The following is a 22,668-nucleotide window of genomic DNA, read 5'->3' on the forward strand; positions in this document are numbered from 1 at the left end:
ATATTTTAGAATTAGCCAGCTGGACTCAAGTTTAGATGATCCCAATCTGAAAAACAAAAGGGAGCTTTGTTACTGGGAGTTGAAATGTGAATATTAAGCGGGAAATGTCAAAGTTAAAAAGCAAACTGAGGGCACATGGTGAGGGGTAGGGCCTATTAAAGACGGGGCGCAGTCAGTCAGTTGGAACTAATCACCGAAGTCAAGGTTTGGTCACTAACAGACACATCATCTGCACCCAGGAAGCGGGGGTGTTAAGGAGTCTGTAGCAAAGGAAGCTTACTTTGTTGGCAACATCCAAAGCGTCATAGTCAGGAGCCAGTCGAACATATGCCTTCTTCTCTCCATCAGGCCTAGGGTGGAGGAGGAAAGCCTTAGTCCCTACTGCCCTCACTGGCCCCATCCATGCCCCTCCTTCCTCCCCAGTCTTCTGGCGTATCAGTGGTTCCTTTGTTCGTGTCATTTTTTCCCCCCAAATGGTGATTTTTCCATCATTTGCGCAGAGGGGGTCAGGGAAGCCACTAAGCCACAAATGAAGCCAATTCCATTTTATGGGAAACACCACAGGCATTCTGACATTAACTGTATCTTACTCTAGGGTCTGCTTCTGTCTAGAGGTAGGGATCAAGAAAATGAGCACCAACCCCTTAAGTCCTAGAGGCAGGACAGCTGATGTTTCCTCAGAAGTCCATACTCCATACAAGGGGCTGCAATTACAGCAGGGGCTGCTCACTGGGAAGTCTACTTCTGATCCCAAAAGTAGCATCAAGGAATTTCATGCCATTCAGGTTTCCTGGCTTCTGACAAGAGGCCCAGAGGCCCTGGGTTCCTCCCCATCCCACAGGACTCCACTCACCTGATCAGGGTGTTGACCTTAGCCACGTCAATGTCATAGAGCTTCTTCACAGCCTGTTTAATTTGGTGCTTGTTGGCCTTGACATCCACAATGAACACCAATGTGTTGTTGTCTTCTATTTTCTTCATGGCTGACTCGGTGGTGAGGGGGAACTTGATGATGGCATAATGGTCAAGCCTGGGAGAGAGGCAAAATGGGGTCAACTGGCCTGGGCCCAGTAAAATAAAGAACGGGCCCTCTTTTGGAGCCCAGGTGCGTCAGACGATGAGGCAGCAATCATCTGTGTCAGACTTTGGTCGCTGAACAGTGTCATCACGTGCACCCTGAAACTTAGGGACCTGGAGCCTCAGCTTGGGGACGTCTCAAGGGCTTTCATCCTTTAAATGATTAAACAATCATTTTTGAGTTCCAACCTTCTTCATTCTTTTACCTGACCTCAACATTTCTGAAGAGCAAATTTCTAGAAGAAATTTGAGACTTAAGAGGTTAGACAACTTAACCCAAGAGCACAAAGTTAAGACTATGGAATCTAGAAACTCAGGCTAGGGTTCCGAAGAATGTTGGTGCTTCACTATGAGGCTGAATTGACTGTTTTGCCCCCTTTGGTTGCTGAAAACTGGCTTACAAGCCATCAATTCTTTTTTTTTTTTTTTTTTTTTGTGGTACACGGGCCTTTCACCGCCGCGGCCTCTCCCGTTGCGGAGCGCAGGCTCCGGACACGCAGGCTCAGCGGCCATGGCTCACGGGCCTAGCTGCTCCGCGGCATGTGGGATCCTCCCGGACCGGGGCACGAACCTGTGTCCCTGCATCGGCAGGCGGACTCTCAACCACTGAGCCACCAGGGAAACCCAAGCCATCAATTCTTGAAAGCAAATTTTTATTTACAGCTCAGGTTAAAGTTACAGTGGCCATCTAACACAGCTTTCCCCCTGAAATTTAGAGAAGCAAGGCTCTATTTGCCTGGGTACACCATCCTCTTTTGAAGGTAGAGATCAGATCTCAATCTCTCATCACACTAAATTCTAGGTCCAAATGGCAGTAAAAATTCTGTCAAGTCCATTTCTCCGTGGACACAATCCACTCTCCTGCCTTTTTCTTAGGAAGCAGTGGGAGGACCCATTGGTGGTAACCACTACCAAGGCTCTACCCTAAACTGTGCTCGCTAAGGTCGGTCATTACGACTAGTGACACCAAAACACTCAAGTACCCTAACCTTTCCCACTCACTCCCCCAACCATTTCTTGAGTGTAAACATTTGGGAAAGTGAATGAAAAGAAGTTGCCATACACTGCTGCAGGTCTTCACTGTCCAATATAGATAAATGAATCTCATCAATCTAGAATCATCCCACATCCTCACCTTCAAGGACTATTCCCCACAGCAAAGATTTTAAAAAGTGCAACGAGGAGCAACCTAAACCTGGAACCCCGAACAAAGAACATCTAAGTCCCACTTTATACTCACAAGAAAGTAGACTACATATGAAATGATGATTAACCTAACAATTCGCTAATCTTGACAGTGACTCTGGGTTGTTTTAAACAATTCCTGCTAATATGCTAAACACGCCTCCTTTCGTTCTTAAATAGGGCATTATTCTCTTCATACTTCCTTTAGAGAAGCACACTAGGTACCAACACGGTTTTGAGAAGCCATGCTCCAGGTTTGGTAAATTTCCAAATTACCAATGGAGGATACCCAAACATCTTTTCATGGGTACGGGGCAGTACTGACTTGTTTCTCCTAGGGGCGCTCTTCCGAGGATATTTGGGCTGCCTCCTGAGCCGCAGTGTTTTGGGCCGTCGGAAGGTGGGTGACGTCCGGATCTTCTTTTTTTTGTGGCTGTGTACGCCTTTCAACACTGCTTTCTTGGCCTTCAAAGCCTTTGCTTTGGCTTCGGCTTTGGGAGGGGCAGGGACTGAGAGAAGGAAAGAAAATGAGGGTGCGGGATTCAGAAATCAATCACTTCTGGCCTCAAGACCCACAGTGGGAGCCCCAGGCCACACGTGCATCAGTGGTTCCTTTGAAGACATCACAGGTCTCAGGAGTTATAAATTTTTCCATCATATGCACGATTCTAGGGGGAACTTGCGATACGATGAGAAAGAAACTAGCAACAGCCGAACGCTTGACACTTGCTAAAAATGTGAACTAGTAGTTTTATGTATACCATCGCCCAGCCATTGGCGGAGAGTATACAGCCCCATTTAACATGGGGATAAAAGGGAAGTTGAGGGTACCGATTCCTTACAGGCCTAGAGACATGGAGCTCCCCAGAGCCGACTGTCTGGCTGTCCCCCGCAGGTGGTACCGGCCGGGCTTGCCTCCCCAACACCCTTCACCGAAGCCCAGACCATGAGGCTGGGCCCACGCGCTCCTCAGCGTTGCCAAAACTCGAGGAGCGGTCCCACAGCAGACACCGCAAGGCCTGGCTCAGCCACCATCCTCCCAGTCCATTCACTCTGCGGGGACCCCAGGCCAGCCAGCTGTGTATCCCCAGCCCCAGCACACACCTTCCTTCTTCGTCTTCGGCGCCATCTTCGTGAAAAGGGTTTCCGAGACTTGTTCCCACGGGCTTATAGAGTCAAGTCTCACCGAAGACTCGCGATACTTATTAGTTAAAGCTGATTGGATACTCTGCAGCGCGGCGCCCGCCGGGAATGGTAGTTAGATTTTATTTCCTCGCGAGAGGGATTAAACTAGCACCACCCCTCCGGTTGTTAGACCCTAAAGCTTCATGGGGGTTGTAGTTTTTTGGAGACGCGTGTTTATTTTATGTGGCGGGTGGATGGTGTAGCCTGCACCTGCACGGGACTGAGCACTTCACATCTTGAGCAACTTTAGGGAGGAGGATTACAGGATTGCAGTTCCACTGCAAACTGGAATTAATATACTGTAGTTAGATTGACTCAGGTAGAGTGAAGCAAAATTCTAGAACGTTAGAGCAGAATTTGCCCAGTCCAACTCCCTCAGACATCTGTGGAAATTGAGGTCGAGAGAGGGGACACGGATTATTTATAACACGGTGATTAGGTGGCAGAAAAAGTCGAGTCAGGCGGAGGGGAAGAGCAAAGTGTCAGAAGAAGTAGGAGGTGGCCACATTGCCCCTATGACAGATTTCATGCGTCTTCCCGTTAATAGTCTTGAAGAGACTCTACCAATTATTCCAAATACCCAGAGATCAGATTTCTCCAGGATACGCTCGTTCTTCTTGGGAATAATTTCATTCACAGTCCCCTCCCTTTAAGCAGTCTTCTCTTCCTTGCTCCAGTCATCTTTGCGTCCCCAAATTCAGTTCCTGACACAGAGCAAGGTTTAGTAAACGCTCGGGTTTTCTTTGAAGGACTGTGCTTATCCCATATCACATCGCCTTTCTGTCCTCCCCCTCCTCTCCTGGAATCACCTTTGAAGGTGAGATCTGTTGTGTGCTACCCCCTCTTCTAGCCTGCAGACTGCAAAAAAGAAAAGTCCTGGGGGAGGGGGGGTACATTTCAATGGGGTCAGAGCGAAGAACGCCCATACCAAAGGAGAGTCCCCAAGTCCCAGAGCGGTGACTTCTCCAAAGGGAGGAATTCTGGGTCCCCTAGCCCTCCTTTATCCTCCACCAAGGGAGGCAGCTTGGTCTTCGGCGCCCCAGTCCCCCAATCTAACACGGCAGCCTTGGAGGAAAACGCACCAGATTTCGGACCTCTCTCTCCTTGGTGGCACCTCGTTCCGACCCTGGCACCCCCTCTACGCTCCCCACCACCACCTCCCAGGGCAGAAGGGCGAGTGGGGGCAGACCCTATGAGTCACGTCCTGGGCCTGGAGTTGAGGAGGGAAGCGCCGCCTCTCCTAGGGCCCCTTCTCTCCCCCTTTCCCCTCCCGCTGGTTCCTGGCGCAGCCAGATGCTGCGCAGCGATCACCGATTCCCCATCACCAATTCGACTGGGTAAGGGTCCCCATGGAGGCCCCGCCCGGCACAGGAGGTGCAGGGGAGAGAGACCTGGGGGATCCCGATCTGGGCAGGTTCCAACCAGGGTGAGGGCGGGCCCGCAGCGGGGTGAGGCGTCTGCAGGGGGAGCCTGACCTGGGGCAGCGCTGGCGGGAGGAGGGGAGGGGGAGGCTGGGGCGGACTGCGAGGCCTGGAGCTGCCGGGAGAGGGGCGGGGGGCGGCCCTTTTCCAGGAATTTCCGGGGATCAAGTTACAGCGCTTGCGAAGGGAGAGCCGAGTGGGACGCGAGGCCCTGCAGCGCACTGGGCCCCTCGCCCCCTCCTCCAGCAGTCCACCGGCCGTGCTGCGCCGTCCCTGCCCACACTGACCCCGTGTGGCGGGGCCGCTCCGCGCCCCCGGGCTTCTCTGTTATGGTAGGGTCGCCTCAACCCCGAGTTGTCGTCGGGTCTTCTCGGCCTCGAGTTATTGTAGGAACTATCCGGCCCCGGGTTATTGTAGGGTCAGCGCGGGCTCGGGTCCCCCCAGACGGGACTCCACGCCCCAACTTGGCGGCCGAGGGGTCTCCTCGCCCTCGAGTCGTCCTGGGGACGCCCCGGGCCCGGGTGATTGTGGGTTCGCCCCGGCCCCGGGTGATTGTCTCATCCCCGTGGCCCGCGGTGGTTGTAGCGTCCCCGAGGCCACGGGCTCCCGTAGGCTCCCCGTGGCCCCGAGTTATAGTCGGGACCCCTCGGTCGCGGGTGATTGTCGGGTCTCCACGGGCCCGGGTCGCTGGGGCGGATCAGGCCTCCGCGCCTTCTCAGGGCGCCCCGCAAGGCCGCAGGCAAGATGAACATTCTGGCGCCGGTGCGGAGGGACCGCGTCCTGACGGAGCTGCCCCAGGTAGGCGCCAGGGCCACGTCGGGCTTCTGGCTGAGGTGGGTGTGGGCGGGGAGGAGGCGGCACCAGACCAGTAACAGGCTTGGGCCCAGCCCTGCCGCCCAGCTAGGCCTGCTGCTTCTGGGTGGTCCCCCCCCCATCCCCCGCCGCGGGCTGCTTGGTTGCGGGAAGAGGGCCAGGATTGGGCGAGTCCCGTTCCCTTCCCTCCCTCTCAGTGCCTGAGGAAGGAGGCCGCTTTGCACGTGCACAAAGACTTCCACCCCCGCGTCACCTGCGCCTGCCAGGAGCACCGGACAGGCACCGTGGGGTGAGTTAGAGACACCCGGAACGAAGAAAGAAAGTCCCAGGAAACCTGTAGTCAAAGCAAGGCTACAGAGCCAACAACTGGAGGCTCCGTTTCAGCTTTTACCAGCTACATGGTTATTCCCCCTTTTCATGCCCCTGTGTGCTCCCGTTTCTTCCAGCTAGGTTGTGGCAAGTCCTAAGAGATGGGGTGGGGTAGGAAGGTGGCAGTTTAATTCCTGACACAGAGAAGGTGTCCAACATGAGGGCGTGGTCACCAGCTCAGTTTCCCACACACCATCTATTTGAGCTCCAGGGCAGGGAGCAGTCCTAGAGGGATGAGTCCTATTGTGGGTACAAAAAGATAACACTGTTAACTGTTGCCGCCAGTAATTGAGCACTTACTGTGTGCCCAAGCAGTGTGTTGTATACTATTATTGTCTTTTATTAAATGGAAAACACCACCACTTTTAAGATGTATCCTGATTTCAGAGGTGTTAGAATGTATGTTTGTGTGTGTGTGTATGTCTCAGAATATAGGACGTTTATCTCATTTTAACCTTCACAACAACCCAGTAAAATGTATGTTAAATCCCCACTTAACAAAGGTTGAAACTGAGGCTCAGAGAAGCTGAGAAACTTGTCCTAAGTCACACAGCTAGTAAGTGAGAGCTGGAATTCAAAATCATGTCTCTCTGATACTAAAACAAAAACACTCCTCCCCAGCATATCTGTCCAGCCCTGGTGTCTATGGTAACCTCAGCCTGGGTGCAGCTACCTTTGTGGACCTACTAGGGAGCACTGGGACTCCTCTGAGTGAGAGAGCTAGCGCTCACTTTTCCTGCCCACTCTTGTGTCCAGCAGATTTAAGATCTCCAAGGTCATTGTGGTGGGGGACCTGTCAGTGGGGAAGACTTGTCTCATTAATAGGTAAGAGAGTGCTGCAGCTGAGCTGGACTGGGCTGGGCAGAGTGGGCCCAGGTCTAGCCAGGTGGGCTGGGCTCAGGACCAGAGCATCTGGTGCCCCCTCAGGTTCTGCAAAGACACCTTTGATAAGAACTACAAGGCCACCATCGGAGTGGACTTTGAGATGGAACGATTTGAAGTGCTGGGCGTCCCCTTCAGTCTGCAGCTGTGAGTTCTTCCTCCACTCCTTCCCGCCGTTCCTTCTCCCAGCACCTATCTCCCACCGCAGCCACCAGCACCACCCTGCCCCACACATACCTGTGTCCCCCCCCCTTCCTCCCAGCTGGGACACCGCCGGACAGGAGAGGTTTAAATGCATTGCATCGACCTACTACCGAGGAGCTCAAGGTAAGGGCCACGGTTAAGTGAGGTAGGTGGGAGCACCTGGCCTCTAGTCTAGGGCTGGAGGGATTGTGGAAATGAACCAGTAGTGTCTTCCCCAACACTCTGCATGTTTTCTTCCACTCTTCCAGCCATCATCATCGTTTTCAACCTGAATGATGTGGCCTCCCTGGAACATACCAAGTACGTGCGCATGCTGAACTATAATGGGGGCTCTGGGAAGAGAAGGTTCAGAAAAGAGGGGGGTCAGGGGCATGGAAGGGAAGGAGCAGAATGTATCCAGGACCAGAGAGAGGGTCCCTGGGCGTATAAGTGTCAGCGGGGGGAGCCTGTCTAGCTCCCTCATCCCTTGCTGTCCACTGTCTATGGCAGGCAGTGGCTAGCTGATGCACTCAAGGAGAATGACCCTTCCAGTGTGCTTCTCTTCCTCGTGGGTTCCAAGAAGGACCTGAGTGTGAGTGTGCCAGTGGGGGGCAATTCCCACCTTGACAAGGGAAACCCCACCCCCAGCACCTGACTCTGACTTTCCCTCAGACTCCTGCTCAGTATATGCTAATGGAGAAAGATGCACTCAAGGTGGCCCAAGAGATGAAGGCCGAGTACTGGGCAGTCTCATCTCTCACTGGTGAGTCAGAGGCATCCCGCCTTCTGCTGTGGCATTCCTGCCTACCTTGCCTCTCACTCCTACACTCCAGCTGTGCTCATTGACCCCAGGCCTGAAACTGCTCCCTGTGTCAGGTGAAAATGTCCGGGAATTCTTCTTTCGTGTGACGGCCCTGACCTTTGAGGCTAACGTGCTGGCTGAGCTGGAGAAATCGGGGTCCCGGCGTATTGGGGATGTTGTCCGTGAGTGCCCGCCTGGATGAGGGTGGCAGAGGGCACAGGGACCCTCCAATCCCTGCCTCACATGTTTCTCACCCTTCTTCAGGCATCAACAGCGATGACAGCAACCTCTACCTAACTGCCAGCAAGAAGAAGCCCATGTGTTGCCCATAACGGGTGAGGGTACTGTCCAGAGACTGCCCAGCCCTGGGGCAGTGTGCCACCTTTACTCCCCCAGAGCTCAACCCCTGGACATTTGCACTGACTTTTTCCAGACCAAAGAACTGCCCCTTGGTGGCAGTATCCCCAGAGGTGTAGCTGGGACCATGCTAGTCACTTCCTGCTCCCAGGCACCGTGCCAAAAACTGGATGCCCCTCTCCTCCAGGGCTCTCCAGGTTGCCCAGTGGTAGGGAGGTGGGTGGGCCCTGCTGCTCTTACTCAGCCTGCTGGGCCCTCTGGGTTTGAGGATGCTTAATGATCCCAGCCTCACACTATGCCTTATGCATTAAAATATCTGTTATTAGCAGGTTAGGTGCTGGAGTCCTTTGTTGGGGATCAGGGATGTGAAATGGGCAGGGCTGTATGGTGATCTTGGGACTGGAGCCTTCTGGGATTCTGGCCATTCCTGGCCTCTGGGCAGGCCTCAGGCAGGCTAGGAGCTCAGGGACCACGTTTGGGGGATGCACCGAACCCTCACTGGATGACATCTGAATAATTTTTGAGATCTTTGAGAGCCCTTTTCCTTTGGTCCCTTCCCCTCAAATGTCTCCTGCTACATCGTGCTTATACCCAAGTCCACCATTGGATAATATTTTTTTTTTCACCTTTTTCCTGCCTGTCCTTTAAAAAATATTTCTCTGAGGGGAACACAGTGAGAAGGGAATGAGTTTTGGGTGCTTTTTGGGTTGACCAGAAGGCCCAGGAAGGTAGAGGCAGGGCTCTTACTCAGGAAATGTTCTATCTGATAACATCTAACTATATTAGTTAACAAAATTATCAGTAGCATATTCTTATATTTTAAAACAATTAAAAAACTAAATTGGATTAAAGATAAGACATACGGGGACCTCCCTGGTGGTCCAGTGGTAAAGAATCCACCTTACAATGCAGGGGACGCGGGTTCGATCCCTGGTCAGGGAACTAAGATCCCACATGCTGTGGGGCAACTAAGCCTGCGCGCCACAACTACTGGGCTCACACGACTCAACTAGAGCCCGCGTGCCACAAACTACCGAGCCCACAGGCCCTGGAGCCTGAGAGCCACAACTAGAGAAAAACCCGCACACCACAACCAGAGAGAAGCCCGCATGCCAGAACAAAAGATCCCGCATGCTGCAACTAAGACCCAACGCAGCCAAAAAAAAAAAAAAAAAGACACATTTTTCCCTCTTCAACAAAAAAACACGTGCTCCAAGTCAGGAGGATCTGCATTTGAATCCTTGCTGTCCATCCTGGGACACTCAGACAAATCACTTATCCTCTGTGACTTAGTTTCCTCATCTCTATTATTATTTGGGGGGGGGGGGCATGCCGTGCGGCTTATGGGATCTCAGTTCCCTGACCAGGGATTGAACCTGCGATGGCAGTGAAAGTCCAGAATCCTAACCACCAGGCCACCAGGGAACTCCCAGTTGCCTCCTCTGTGAAATGAGGTTTCATGGATGAAATAAGATAAATCACTAACATACACAGGAAGAGCTCAAAAACCTTAACTATTATAATAACAGTTTGGGTGAAGAGTGACCAAGAACCTGGCTCACTGTTGACATCCAGAGAGCCAGAGATAGGCTGGAAGTGTCTCAGATATCTGGGCCAACAATGGAGGGACACATGTGGCCTGGTGTCATCCTGGGAGGTCATGGAGGGTCAAGATTAGAACACAGATCCTCTTTCCCAGTCAGCAAGTGTTCTTCCTTTGCTTCCATTCTTTTTTTTAAAATTTAAATTGGAGTATAGTTGCTTTACACTGCTGTGTCAGTTTCTGCTATACAGCAAAGTGAATCAGCCATACGTATACATATATCCCCTCTGTTTTGGATTTCCTTCCCATTTAGGTCACCACAGAGCACTTGAGTAGAGTTCTCTGTGCTATACAGTAGGTTCTCATTAGTTATCTATTTTGTACATAGTAGTGTATATATGTCAATCCCGATCTTTTGCTTCCATTCTTACCCACTACTCTATTCTAGAAGAGTTGGCTTTTCTTCACTCTCCCCCTTCTCCTGGCTTCCCCTCCCCTGCTGTTCTTATTTATTTTTTTAAAACTATTTTATTTATTTTTATTTTTGGCTGCGTGTGTCTTTGTTGCTGCACACAGGCTTTCTTCAGTTGCGGTGAGCGGGGGCTTCTCTTGTTGTGGAGCATGGGCTCTAGGCACGTGGGCTTTAGTAGTTGTGGCACATGGGCTCAGTAGTTATGGCTCACGGGCTCTAGAGCGCGGGCTCAGTAGTTGTGGCACACTGGCTTAGTTGCTCTGCGGCATGTGGGATCTTCCCAGGGCAGGGCTCGAACCCGTGTCCCCTGCATTAGCAGGCGGATTCTGAACCCCTGCGCCACCAGGGAAGTCCTCCCTGCTGTTCTTAGTGTTCTCTAAAGCTACAGTGGGTGAGAGGGTCTGCGTGGTGATCCTGCCACTCCGGCTGCTGGGTCTTGAGGAAGGTGGAGGTTGAGATCATGCAGAGCAGCAACAGGAGAGGCCCTTGATGCCTCTGGAGAAAACAAAGTTTAAGCAACATCCTTATCCCTTCTCTCCATCCTTTGAGGCATATCCTGGCTTTGGAGCCTGGTACCAAGAGAAATTGAGAGGTGTGATGTGTGGAAAGTTAGTGATGTGGCTGTAACACTTTTTTCACACTCTCCTGGAATTGTTTTTCCATCTCTGTTCCCTTACAGGACTGTGATCCCCAACTCTTGCCTTACAGAGTGTGTGTGTGTGTGTGTGTGTGTGTGTGTGTGTGTGTCGTGCACCACAGTACTGCTGTGGAGTGTTTGTGCTGCGTGGAGCGTGGGCAGCAGGAGTATGGGTCTGTGTTCTGGGTGGGACCCCGGTGCGGCACAGGGTATGTGAGGGGCGTGTGCATGTGTGCGTGTTGCGTTGGTCCGTGTGGTGAGTAGATTTTTTTACCTGCGCTAGAGTGTGATACATGCATGTGCAGTGTGTATACTATACTTAAGGGTGAGAGGGCTGTGCGCTGTGAGGGGCGTGTGTCGTAGGTGACTATGCGTGCAGCTTGCCCTGCTCCCCGCATGGGGCAAGCCTATGGAGATACGACATGAGGTTGCAAGAGTGAAATAAAGCACTAACACACACAGGAAGAGCTCAAAAACCTTAACTATTATAATAAATATTTGGGGGAAGAGTGACCACGATTCTTTGGCTCTATGTTGATGTCTATATTGGGCAGTATTGTTTCAATATAGGGTGCCCCATGGGGGCTAGGAGGGGGCGCTGTGGGTGGGCGCCGCAGCGGAGGTTGCGAGCCGACATCACGTCTTCATTAGCTGGGCTCCAGTGGAAGGGCCTGCGGATGGGGAGAGAGAGCGAGAGCGAGCCCGCCTCCCGCCAGGGAAGGAGGGACCTTGCAAGAGCCAGGATGGCGGGTTGGAGTTTAGAGGGAGTAGCTCCCTAGGCACGCAGACAGGGGCCCGAGTGTAGATTGGGCGGGGCTAAGGGCAGCGGCTGGGTTCCGAAGGATTGGGAGGGGCCCGGAGGTTGAGAGAATGATTGGGGCGGGGCTAAGAACGGGGTTAGGGGCGGGGCTAGGGTCTGGGGGTAGGACTAAACCTGGAACAGATCTGGAGAGGAACTAGGGATGGGATTGAGGGCTGGGCCTCAGCGGCCGAGTTAAAGTTTAGGCCTAAAATAATGGGGAGGTGCTAATGTTAAAGTTGAACAAAGAGGGAGAGGCCCGGAATGAACTGGGAGGATCCGGATGAAGAGCGCAGCGGAAGCTCAGACTTGGGGTAAGACAACGCAGCCTAGAGCGGAGGGAGGCGGGAGACTGGGCAAGCATGAGGCGGGGTTAAGGGCTGGACTGGGGCGAAGCTGAGATTGGGGTTTACGTTGGACTCGGCCAAGCTGAGGTTCAGGGTTGGACTTCTGCGAGGAAGAGTCTTGTAGAGACGAAGAACTAGGCTGAGAGATATGTGGGTTAGGACGACACTGAGGATTGAAAGGTGGACTAAGGAAAAAACTGAGGACGATACCAGCTGGTGGGACGAGAGCAGCACCGGTAAGGAGTGGACGTGGCAGCAGATTAGGGGAGGGCTTCCAGCTGGGGGCGTGGCATGGGGGCTGGCTTGAGAACCCAAGGGGGGTGTGGAACCTGAGAGAGCCCGACGAAGGAGGCGGGGCCAAGGAATGGCTGGGGCGGAGTTAGGATCTGGGGGTGGGCTCACGTCGAGACATGGACCAATGATTGAGGACTGGGGTCCTGAGGACCTGGAGGACCGCCTGCGCGTTCAGTTGGGGTGGTCCGGTTGAAGCCAGAGCTGAGGCCTCCGGTTGTAAGGCTGGAAGGCGTTGCTGTGCCGCACCGGGGTCCCAAGCCGCTGCCCAAGAAGTGCGGGGCTTGGCTGGAGCCCATGGTCCAGCGGCCAACTAGTCGCCGGGGCTGGGGCGGGAGGTTTCATTGACTCCGGGGCAGGAAAAAGGCTGGAAGTTCCGCCTCCAGATGTGGGCGGGGCCAGGGAGGCATTTCCAAGGAGACGGGAGCTGCCCTGCCTTGCTCCCTCCTCTTCCCTCCTTCCCTTCCTTGGTTACTCCCTCCCTTCCTTCCTCCTTCCCTCCCTCCTTCCCCCGTTCTGCTGCCCGGGTACCCCACCTGAAACCCTACCCCTTGTGCCGCAAGGTCGGGGGGAGCGCCTCAGCTCGCCAGACTGGGAGGGTTCTGTACAAATGAGCATCACCTGTGAGTTTTGAGTGTTAGGCCCCTGCGCCAAGAATAATACCCTACTGAGAAAGAGACCACGAGCCTCCCTCTTCCTTTTAAGCTATCACTCTCATTCATTATGAAGTCCCCTCTGTGTTCAACTTAAGTCACTTCTGCTGAGGAGCTCTGGACTGCTGCTTCAGTCGGAAACTCCGACTGAAGGTCTGAGGAGAGTTATTAAATCCCTCCCCTTGGCAGAGTTGTAATTGTCAGGGCTTCTTGGGGGTGTCGGGGGAGTTAGTCAGTGGACCCTGCATATAAGCCTCTTCCATGGTGACTGGAGAGAGCAAGGAGAGTTTGAATCCTGAAGCTGGCTCGCGCTCCTCTGGCCTGACCTTAGGGTCCAGGCTGGATACGGGAGGCTATGGAGTCAGGACTGAGTAAAACCAGAGGGTGAGGAATTGGCTATATTAGAGTTGAAAAGCCGGTGTAATGGGAAGTGATAGCTGGCAGGACAGGTTTTGGATAGGAACCATAAGTAGACAGGCTGAAAGCATAGACTATGGAGCCAGGAAAACTGGATTTGAATCCTACCTCTGTCATCTGTTAACTTGTGTCTTTGGACAGGTTACTTACTGTAAGGCTCTCTGTCCCCATCCATAAAATGGACTTTGGTGAGGATTTAGAATCAAAGGCATATTTTAAAAGCCCCCCGCCGTCCCGAAAAAAAGCCCAGCACAGTGCCTGACATTAGGAAGATGCTCATCCAAGGTCAATTCTCCTTCCCTAGAAAAGTCCCCAGGTTTGAACCCTGAGCAGAATCTCCAATGCCATAGCTTCTTTGTGGCTCCAGTAGGGGCTTTATTCTCTTCTACTCATGTGTTCATTCAATCAACCAACATTTACTGAGCACTTTCCATGTTCCAGGATCTATAGATACAGAGGTGGATTAAATATAGGCCTTGTTCTCAAGTTGCTGTAAACACATGAAGTACATTGGCGCAGGGTAAAGGGGCAAAAGAGAAGTGTGACCCATTCTACTTGGATAGCATCGTTCTTTCCAAGATGAGCAGGTGTTCCTGGGGAGTGGGAGGCAGGAGAGAAGGAATGGAAAAGGGCGGGGTGGGAGGAGGGATGGATGGACAAGAGGAACTTATAACAGAAGAACCAGGGCCTGGGTCCTGGGGACCAGTTCTGTCCCGAGAAGGAGTTCTTACCTCATCCTGAAGGCAGTGGAATGCTATTAAAGAGGAGGAATGTGCTGAACCGGTTTGGCTGCATTGTGAGGACTGTATATGGGTGGTGAGACAGAAGTCAGGGAGGCCAGGCAGCAGGTTACTCCAGCTGTCTTGGTCAGAGATAATGAAGGTCTAAACCAAGACAGAGGCAGATATGGGGGCAGGTAGGCATGGCAAGACTTGGTCATCAGGTTGGTGAGAAGTGAGGGAAAGAATGATCCTTAGATTTCTAGCTGAGGTGTCGCTCCCTGAAATGGAAGATACAAGAGGAGGTGGTTCATGAAGGGTAGGGAGAAGATGGTGGGTTCATATGGGACATGCTGGTTTGATGTTTTGGGAATGTCCAAGAGGACATTGGCTACATGCTCAGGAAAGCAGTCTGAATTGGAGACCCAGATTTATGTCATTTTATTAGTGGATGTTGAAACCATGGAAGTGGATAACATTATCCAAGACAAGCCTGTAGCTTCTTCTGAGAAGGAGACCAAAGACAACCTTGGTAATCACCAATTTAAGGGGTACAGCAGAGAAAGAGGGGGCAGCAAAGGAGTTAGGAAAGAACTAAAAAGCTGGGAAGGAAGAGAGATGAGAGGGGTCTGTCATGGGAGCCAAAGGAACAGTGTGCAGAAGAAAGAGACTGATTGGTCAACAGGGTCAAGTGAGATGAGACTGAAAGAAGGCCACTGGGTTTGGCTATTAGATCACTGGTGGCCTTTGCCTGGGCTATTCTGCTAGAGGGGCTGGGATGGCTCCCATGCTGTAGGTGGCTGGCGTAGAAGAGAGAGGTAGAGACTGAGCTCACTTAAGTAGGGATGAGGCTTCCTTCACTGGTGCCTAGTAAAGCTAATCCATGCGTTCAATGAGGGAGTGAATAAACTTGGATTGAAAAGGAAGAGGGGTGGGATATGCAGTGGCAGAGTGAGAAACAGGGTTCATAGAGTGTTTTGTTTGAAGATGTTCATAGCCTGTAAGGAGAAAAAAAAACCCCAAAACGCTAAAGAGGCCGAAGGCGAGAATTCTGGCTGGGACCTAGAGTTCAGGTGCTTGGGCAGGAGGAAGGAGGGCCACTTCCCCAGGCTGGAAGTTGATGAGGGTGGGGGCAGCCATAGATAATGCTGGTGAAATTTTGTGCTGAGAGGAACAGAAGCAGGGTAGGAGTTTCCAGGAAAGTGCTTGGAGTTTCATTCATTCTTTCCATTAATTTTGAGTACTTCCTGTGCTGTGGAAAATAGAAGGAGCTCACCAGGGACCAGTAGAAGGATGACCGAGTGCCACTGAAAGCCCAGCTGAAGTCCCCAAGCAGTCAGCTACCTTCCTTAAGCAGGACTCAGTTCCAGTACCCCAAAGGACAAAGCTAATTGTAGGAGGAAAAAGGAGGTGGCAGACTCTACTCTGTGGTTGCTGATGGAGCCGCTGCCGGTTGGAGTTGTCTTTGGGAACACCCTGGGACAATTCCTGACACTGTCCCTTCTTGCCTGGACTCTGGCTCGCTCCTATTCATGACTCCAGATTCAGCTCCTGTTATGCTTCTTCCAAGAAGGTCACCCCATCCCTGTCTCAGTGGGTGTCCTTGTCCTGTCCTCCCACAGGCCTTCCTCCCCACCATTTCCCTCCCTACCAGTGTCTGCCTCACACTACTGTCATGCACTGTGCCACAGACCTCTCCTGCCTCTCCCCTCCTCATCCCCTCCCCCAGCCCCTTGACGGCAGGGACTGTTGTGTCGTTCTTTTAATCTCTGCATCTTCTGGGGACTGCACCTGGAGCTTCTCAGGAAATGTTTTTTGAATGAATGGCACGGGGAGGGGGGCTGCTGTTACCTCTCTGTACTCTCTCAGGTATAAACAGGTTACCCATCTGGGAGAGAGGACATCTGCTGGCTGGTGTGGCGTCCAGCACTGACGCATCTACCTTCTCCTCGGAAGGTGGGTCTGTCTGAGGGATCTCTGGCCCCAGGGGTCCCCACCACCCCTCACCTGGTGGTAGGCAGAAGGGAGAGAAGTGTCTGGTCCTGAAGGGGTCACCCAGCTGCCCTACCCTGAGACCCCTTCTTGTGCCAGACAGAGAGGGCCACTCCTTCCAGGAAGCCACAATCACCCCTTTCCTTTGTACGGCACTTTATGTATGGTGCACCAATATCTTTGACACATGTAAACTGAGTCCTCCCAACAACCCTGCAAAATAGGTATTACCGTCATCCCCATTTTGTGAATAAGGAAAGGAAGGCTCAGAGAAAGAAAGTAACTTGCCCTAGGTCACCCAGCTAGACTTGGACTCAGGCCTGACTACAAGTTCAGAGCAGTTGCCACCTTTGCTCCAGTTCAGCCGTGCTGGAGAAAGCCCGAGGTGGTGGTGCAGGACTCTTACTCCGCCTGCCTCTTACCTCCCTGAGATGGAGAAAGGGCCTGGGAGGAGGGGAAGCAGAAAGGGCGGCCACTAAGTGGATCAGGGGTGTACGGGGGACCCGGGTCCCCCAGAGCCTGCTGGGGGGAGGGAAGGGGAGGAAGAATGAGGAGAGGCTCAGACCAAGCTGCCGTCTCATCTCTCAAGTACTTTAAGGCCACTTGGAGTAACACACCCCCAGCCTGATTAGCTACTAGCTGGTGGCCAGTGTGAGGTCTTGCCCCAGTTCCACCCCTTGTAGGGGCTGGATAAAACCACAGTCCTCCTGGCCTGTTTCGGGGGCGTTAGCCAGCCGTAGCACCCCAAGCCGGGCTGCCCTGGAACTTGCGAGTGCCCGCCCCCTTCCTCCTCTGGGAGCGGGTGGAGCTGGAGTTCAGGGGGAACCTGCAGGAAGGTGCCTTGTCCTCTCGGCACAGGGAATCACTTCATGGGCTTGTTTTAGATGGTGGCCCAAGGGGAGAGCCATTGGTAGACTGGGGCCTTAGGCAGGGTCACAGGTGAGGCTGGGAGACACCAGTGTGTGCACAGGGCTTGCATTCAGCTGAGCAAAAGAGGTAGGAACCTTTCTTCAGGCCTTTCCCCTAATCCCCAGGCCTCTCCCCAGCAGCTTCTCCCCTGTGCCCTGGGACATGGTATCTGTGTTGCCTACAAGGGGTGGCCTGTTCAAGTCTGTGGCTCTAAGGACTGGGGAGAGAGAATGGATGGGCGATGGGAACTTGATGAGTAAAAGAGAAGGGAAAGAACCAAGAGTGAGTCTGGCAAAGGGGAGAGAAGTGAGAGTGAGAAAGGTGTCAGAGGGAGGAGAGAGAAGGAGGGAAAGGGAAGAGTCAGCAGGAGAAGCCAAGGAACGTGACGCACTGGAGGCCTAGCTCCCCTCCAGGCTTGAGCTGTCATGCTGCAGCAGGCCCTGGGGCTGCAGTGGCTTCAGAGGCCGTGAGAGGTCGGACACTGGCCTCCTGGGCCTGTGTGGGGCAGGCGTAGGAACTGAGGGTGCTGCCGCAGCCAGCTTTAACTGCCGGGGACTCTGAAGTGTGCTCCCCTCTGCCATTGCGAGAGGGCCCTCCCTTACCCAGGCACTCCGTGCAGAACTCTGAGCACTGGGTGAGGGGCAGGCAGGAGTCAGCAGAGGGCCCTGGGAAGGAAGGTAGGCTCCCACAGAAGGCAGGGGAGGGGAAGAGGCAGGTGTCACAGGACAGCAAGGGGGACTTGGTGAGACACTGTCCTGAGAGTCTGCGAGGGGCAGGCAGAGTCACACGCAGTGGACTGGGGAGAGGAGAGCGCTGGGCTGAGTTACCAGTACTCAGCAGTAGAAGCAGCTGTGGGGGGAATCCCCTGGTGGTCCAGCGGTTAGGATTTGGCCCTTTCACTGTCGGGGCCCAGGTCCAATCCCTCGTTGGGGGAACTGAGATCCCACAAGCTGCATGGCGTGGCCAAAAAAAAAAAAAAAAAAAGAAAGAAACAGCTATGGGGGAGGGAGGGACGATGGTGGCAGCAGGTGACCTTGGTGAAGCCTTTCGACTGAGCTGTGGGAAGGGAGATCCGGGTATGTTGCCGCTGCTGTGCAGTACGACCCAGACTCTTACCCCAGACTCCTACCCCGCCAGGTGAACTCAAGGACACTGACAGGTGCTGCTGGAAACACAGATAGCGCACCAGGCACATCATCCATCCCTTCACCTCTTACTATGGCCACCACGACGTGCACCTGCACTCTATCAGCCACTGTGACTGTGATTCTAGGTAAGGGCCCTCCTCCTTGGGAGACCCACAGCCCAGGAAAGACTCCTGGGTAGAGCCAGATCCAAAATTTTCACTGTGGTTCCCTGCTTCAGCTTTGACCTGGTGCTGCCAGCCCGGCCCCAGCTTTTGTAAACCTGGCTTGTGTTCCAGGAGCCACGGGGAGGTCTTTTGGCAGACCGGGCTGAACCCAGTGGAAGCCTGCTGTCCCTCAGTCTTCTTGCTCTGGGCCACTGGGGAGTCATGGAGGCAGGGGAGCCAGCCTGAGTCCCCTGTGTGGCAGGCTGAAGGACTGCTCAGAGAAGACATATAGCAGTTCCAGAGATGTGGGCCTAACCTGCTCCCAAGACGTGGACTCGGCCTGTTTCAACATCCTCCAGTGCCCATGCTTTGAGCTCATCCCAGAGGGAGAGTGTGTGGAGCCGTTCTGGTGTGGCTGGTGAGTGCCGGCGGGCTGATGGGGGTCACTGGCCCCCACACTCCATCAACCATCTTTCCCTGTTCTCCTCTCCCCCAGGTGCAAAAGCTACAGGCCTGTCTCCGTGGCAGTGATCCACCATCCCATCCACCGTGAGTGTGGGGCAGATGATGACCTAAACCAAGAAGAGGAAGAGGAGGAGGAGGAGGAGGAAGAGGAAGAGGAAGATGATGATGATGAGGAGGAAGAGGATGAGGATGAGGAGGATGAGGAGGAAGAGGAGGAGGATGAGGAGGAAGAAAGCAAGCCTCCCATCCCGACCCACGTGGGGCCCCCTGCCCTCCCCACCAACACAGGTATGGGCATGGTCACAGGTAGCCCTGACCTAGCAGCTCCCATCACCATCTGGCATTCCAAAAGCCCCACAGCGAAGTCCCAGGGCAATAAGGTGATCAAGAAGATAAAGAAGAAAAAGGAAAAAGAGAAAGACAAGGAGGAGGAGATGGACGAAAAGGCAAAGGTGAAGAAAAAAGTCAAGAAGGGCAACTTGACTAAGAAGAAAAGCCCAGTTAAATCAGAATCACCTCCAGACTTAAGCCGATTGTTAAGCCCAAGAGAGTTGGCCAGGATGTCAGAGTGCAGCCCAGACAGCCGGCAAGATCTGGAGAGTGAGGACAGTTACAATGACCCTGGGTGGGAGGAACCCTCCAGTGAGGATATTGTGGAGTTTTCATCAACCAGGAAGAGAGAGAAGAATAGGGTCCATGCCAAGAAGCCCGGGATGAAGACCTCGCCAGTCAAGAAGGTCAACAAGAGGAAATCTTCCCCAGCATCAAACCCCAATCTCAGTTGAGGCCAGGGCGACCAGGGTGAAGAATAAATGCGATCATGCCTGTAGCTGACCCCCTGCTTCTCTCTCCCTCCAACCTGGCTACTTCTGGTGGGGAGGGGGCAGCCTCTGGGCGTAACTGGAGCCAAGGGGCTAAGGAGCTGCAGGTGTTTCTGAAGGGCAATCCATCTTTCAAGAGGAAGCCCAGAGAAGGCAGGTGGGAGGGCAGGGAAGGGGCACAGCCTGTTTCTCTGTAACATCCTAGGTCCAGGGCAGGAGAAGAGCCCCTCTGGGTGGGAAGGAGGCTTCCTGTCTACTGGGAGACAGGTCAGTGCAAAGTCCACTTGGTGATAGGCATTGTGTGCAGCGATACCACTGATAAATTAAGCCTTTTAACCCACTCTGTGCCGCCTTGCCTGGCCTCTCCCTACTCTAAGTGGCCTTGGGGCAGGTGCTGGTGGCATCAAAAGGAACATGAACCTTCCCAGCTGGTGTGGCCCTGCTCCTGCTAGGCCCTTCTAGGCCTTTTGTGCTGAAGGGAAAGGAACTGAATTCCTGTCAGAAGGCCAGCCCCTTCCCCCAGCTCTTGCCAAACAACAGCCAAAGGGATCTTGAATGAAGGAAAGCAAGGCGGGAGCTCTTCAAGTTTGGGCAGCAGTGGCCTTTTCTTTTTTTTTTTTTTTTTTTGCTGTACGCGGGCCTCTCACTGTTGCGGCCTCTCCCGTTGCGGAGCACAGGCTCCGGACGCACAGGCCCAGCGGCCATGGCTCACGGGCCCAGCCGCTCCGCGGCATATGGGATCCTCCCAGACCGGGGCACGAACCCGTATCCCCTGCATCGGCAGGCGGACCCTCAACCACTGCGCCACCAGGGAGGCCCAGCAGTGGCCTTTTCTGACTCCTCTGCTGAGCCCCAAGCAGAGGAAAGGGAGGGGAAAAGCTTTGCTTTCGCAGAGCTGACAGGCAAAGCTGTGAGGTGAAGCCCTAGTAAAGAAACACAGGGAGATCAGTCCAGAACAAAAGAGGCAATGGGGCTGGGGGAAGCGACTAGTCAGCTCTCTTCGCCAGGGCTGTGTGTGTGGGGGGGACCAGGTGAGTGGGGGGGGCCCATCCTGGGGGAGATACACTTGACTCACGTGGAGGTACTGTCAGAGACCAAGGCCCAGCCGGCAAAAAGGGGAGAGAGAGGTGCAGGGTTCAAGTGGAGACACCCAGATTGACTTGTGGCCTTTCTCCCATGTGCCAGAGAAGACTAGAAGGCACAGTGGATGGGGTGGCTGTGTGTGAGTGTAATAGCAGCTGCTAACATTTCCTGAGGCCTGATGAGGTCCCAGGCACTGGACTTAGCACTTCACACATTCTTTGTTAGTCCTCACAGCTGCCCTGCTGAGCTAGGTATCATCATCTCCATTTTACAGATGAGAAAGCTGGCTTAGAGACAACAGGAACTCGCTCAAGGTCACAGGGCTGGGAAGTGGAGCAGGGATGTGACCCTAGGCAACGTGGTACAGAAGCCACCTGCTCCTCTCTAAGTCCGTGCCTCTCTGATGGCCTGGAAGAGGGAGTCAAGGGAGCCCTCAGAGCTCCCAACACTGCTTTGAAAGCTCCCCCTCAAGAGCTGGAGAGTTGGGGAGAGGCTTCGCCAAGTGCTCTATAGAAACACTGTTTATTCAAACGACGGGCAGGAAGCGTGGCAGCAGGGGGTAGGGGCAGCCAGGTGGGGCTGGGCAGGTTAGAACTGCTCCCCTACGTCCCTCGTGATCCTGCTTTGATAGCCATCCAAGCTGTTGGTATCAGGGTCAGAAATACCTTCCCTCCTCTCTCCTGTCCCAAACTGAATAAATAGCATTCCTCTCCCCACGAGAGCTGGGGGAGACTCACGTGCCGAGCTGGTGCTCCGTCACAGCCCAGAGTCAGGTGAGAGCAGCAGCTCAACATGGCTTGTAGGGAGTAGAATACAGAACCGTTCCACTCTCATTTTCTTCTTCCTCTTCCTCCTCCCTGCCACACTCCCTTCCCAGCCTGGTCCCAGGACAGGTGGTCGGTGAGGGCCTGGAGTGGGAGTATCGTTGCCTAGCGTACACTGAGCTCACGTGCACAAGGCCATCCAGACTGTCACCCATCCAGGCTGACCACCAAAGAAAACGTCAATTCACTCCACTTTATGGACAGAAAAGGAGGGGCAAGGAGTGAGGCAGTGGGCAGCCAGGCCTCTCCCAGCCTCAGAGGTAACCAGAGTCCTAGGAGCAGGCCCTCTACCGATCCATCTCGTCCAGGAGTGGGGTGGCGTCGCCAGCAATAGACATGGGGGTGCTTTCGATCATAGGGCTGGGGGAGGGCCGAGGTGTCAGCCGCTGCTTCTGTTTCCGCCGTTCTGCCTCCTTCTCCTGCAGCCACTGTTCCGCCATCTTCCCCCAGTCGATGGCTGCATGGCTGTTGGACCTGGGAGGGAGAGCAAGGGCCTTTGAGACCGGGACTCTCTAGAAGAAAGCCTTCCCAGCAATCACTGGTGAGCATCCGTTTTCGCAGAAATGGACCTCGCCTCTATGGACAGCTGCCACACTGTGTTCTTCCCTCTTCTCCCAGAAAGCAGTCCTCCTGGGGACATCACCTGGGTCATGGCTGCCAGAAGATCCAGAGCCCCTCCCTCTACTAATAACCTGTTCTGTGCCACCATCTGTCTACTTACTTTGGCTGCTGCTGCCGTTGCCGGGAGCTGGAGGAGGGCTGGGGCTGGGCCTGGGCGGACTGAGGGGTGGTGCTGGCCTGTAGCTGGTGGTACTGTGGTGTGGTGATGGGCTGGCTTGGGGTTGTGTAGGAGTAGCTGGGGGTCATTAGTGGCGTGGCCACCGGCTGCTGGGCTGGCGTCGGGAACACCTGGAGAAGGGTGAACAGTTGAATCGGGATGGGTTTTGTGCTTAGTTGGTTTTCCTGTGAATTTCTGGCAAGCTGAAAATTTGGGCTCCGTCCAGAGCCTTCCAGCTGACCCTCTCCTGAGCAGTGTGTGGTTCTGAGCAGCAGAGGCAGGCCAACACGATGGGACCTGGCACAACAGGGTGCACCCTGGACCACTTGAGGTTGCTAGAGGCTTGAGGATTC

General features: G+C 53.9%; 4 protein-coding genes across 10 annotated transcripts in view; 2 read left to right on the plus strand and 2 right to left on the minus strand.

Annotated features, from left to right (window-relative positions):
* Window positions 1-16: 16 nt before the first annotated feature.
* On the minus strand, window positions 17-3,460 carry RPL23A (ribosomal protein L23a). The gene is made up of 5 exons (XM_082603709.1): window positions 3,367-3,460; window positions 2,588-2,771; window positions 854-1,030; window positions 281-350; window positions 17-46 (listed from the first exon to the last, which is right to left on the minus strand). The coding sequence occupies exons 1-5, from the start codon at window positions 3,389-3,391 to the stop codon at window positions 32-34; spliced, it is 471 nt and encodes a 156-aa protein (XP_082459835.1). The 5' UTR covers window positions 3,392-3,460; the 3' UTR covers window positions 17-31.
* Window positions 3,461-4,677: 1,217 nt separating this feature from the next.
* Window positions 4,678-8,421, plus strand: RAB34 (RAB34, member RAS oncogene family). Of its 4 annotated transcripts, none has more exons than XM_082603791.1 (11): window positions 4,678-4,784; window positions 5,454-5,666; window positions 5,879-5,970; window positions 6,807-6,875; window positions 6,978-7,079; window positions 7,195-7,259; window positions 7,385-7,436; window positions 7,626-7,707; window positions 7,788-7,878; window positions 7,968-8,099; window positions 8,182-8,421. In XM_082603791.1, the coding sequence occupies exons 2-11, from the start codon at window positions 5,613-5,615 to the stop codon at window positions 8,247-8,249; spliced, it is 807 nt and encodes a 268-aa protein (XP_082459917.1). In that variant the 5' UTR covers window positions 4,678-4,784; window positions 5,454-5,612; the 3' UTR covers window positions 8,250-8,421. The 4 variants fall into 4 exon arrangements, with proteins under 4 accessions (XP_082459917.1, XP_082459919.1, XP_082459918.1 ...); XM_082603793.1 differs by having other exon boundaries at window positions 7,992-8,099; XM_082603792.1 differs by having other exon boundaries at window positions 6,810-6,875.
* Window positions 8,422-11,882: 3,461 nt separating this feature from the next.
* On the plus strand, window positions 11,883-20,220 carry PROCA1 (protein interacting with cyclin A1). Its single transcript, XM_082604558.1, is given in 6 exon segments — window positions 11,883-12,308; window positions 16,022-16,108; window positions 18,191-18,231; window positions 18,235-18,326; window positions 18,607-18,762; window positions 18,841-20,220. Coding segments are annotated over 6 exon segments (1,218 nt in total). The 5' UTR covers window positions 11,883-12,220; the 3' UTR covers window positions 19,595-20,220.
* Window positions 20,221-21,219: 999 nt separating this feature from the next.
* The window catches only part of SUPT6H (SPT6 homolog, histone chaperone and transcription elongation factor), a 32,078-nt gene continuing 30,629 nt past the window's right edge, over window positions 21,220-22,668 (minus strand). For all 4 annotated transcript variants that reach the window (XM_082603371.1, XM_082603370.1, XM_082603368.1 and 1 more), the window contains 2 exons: window positions 22,259-22,446; window positions 21,220-22,011 (listed from right to left, as the gene is read on the minus strand). In XM_082603371.1, the coding sequence (XP_082459497.1) occupies window positions 21,825-22,011; window positions 22,259-22,446 (375 nt within the window). In that variant the 3' untranslated portion in view covers window positions 21,220-21,824. The remainder of the gene's footprint in view (window positions 22,012-22,258; window positions 22,447-22,668) is intronic.

This window comes from Mesoplodon mirus (genome assembly GCF_964341445.2).
Source record: "Mesoplodon mirus genome assembly, chromosome: 18".
Lineage (NCBI taxonomy): Eukaryota > Metazoa > Chordata > Mammalia > Artiodactyla > Ziphiidae > Mesoplodon > Mesoplodon mirus.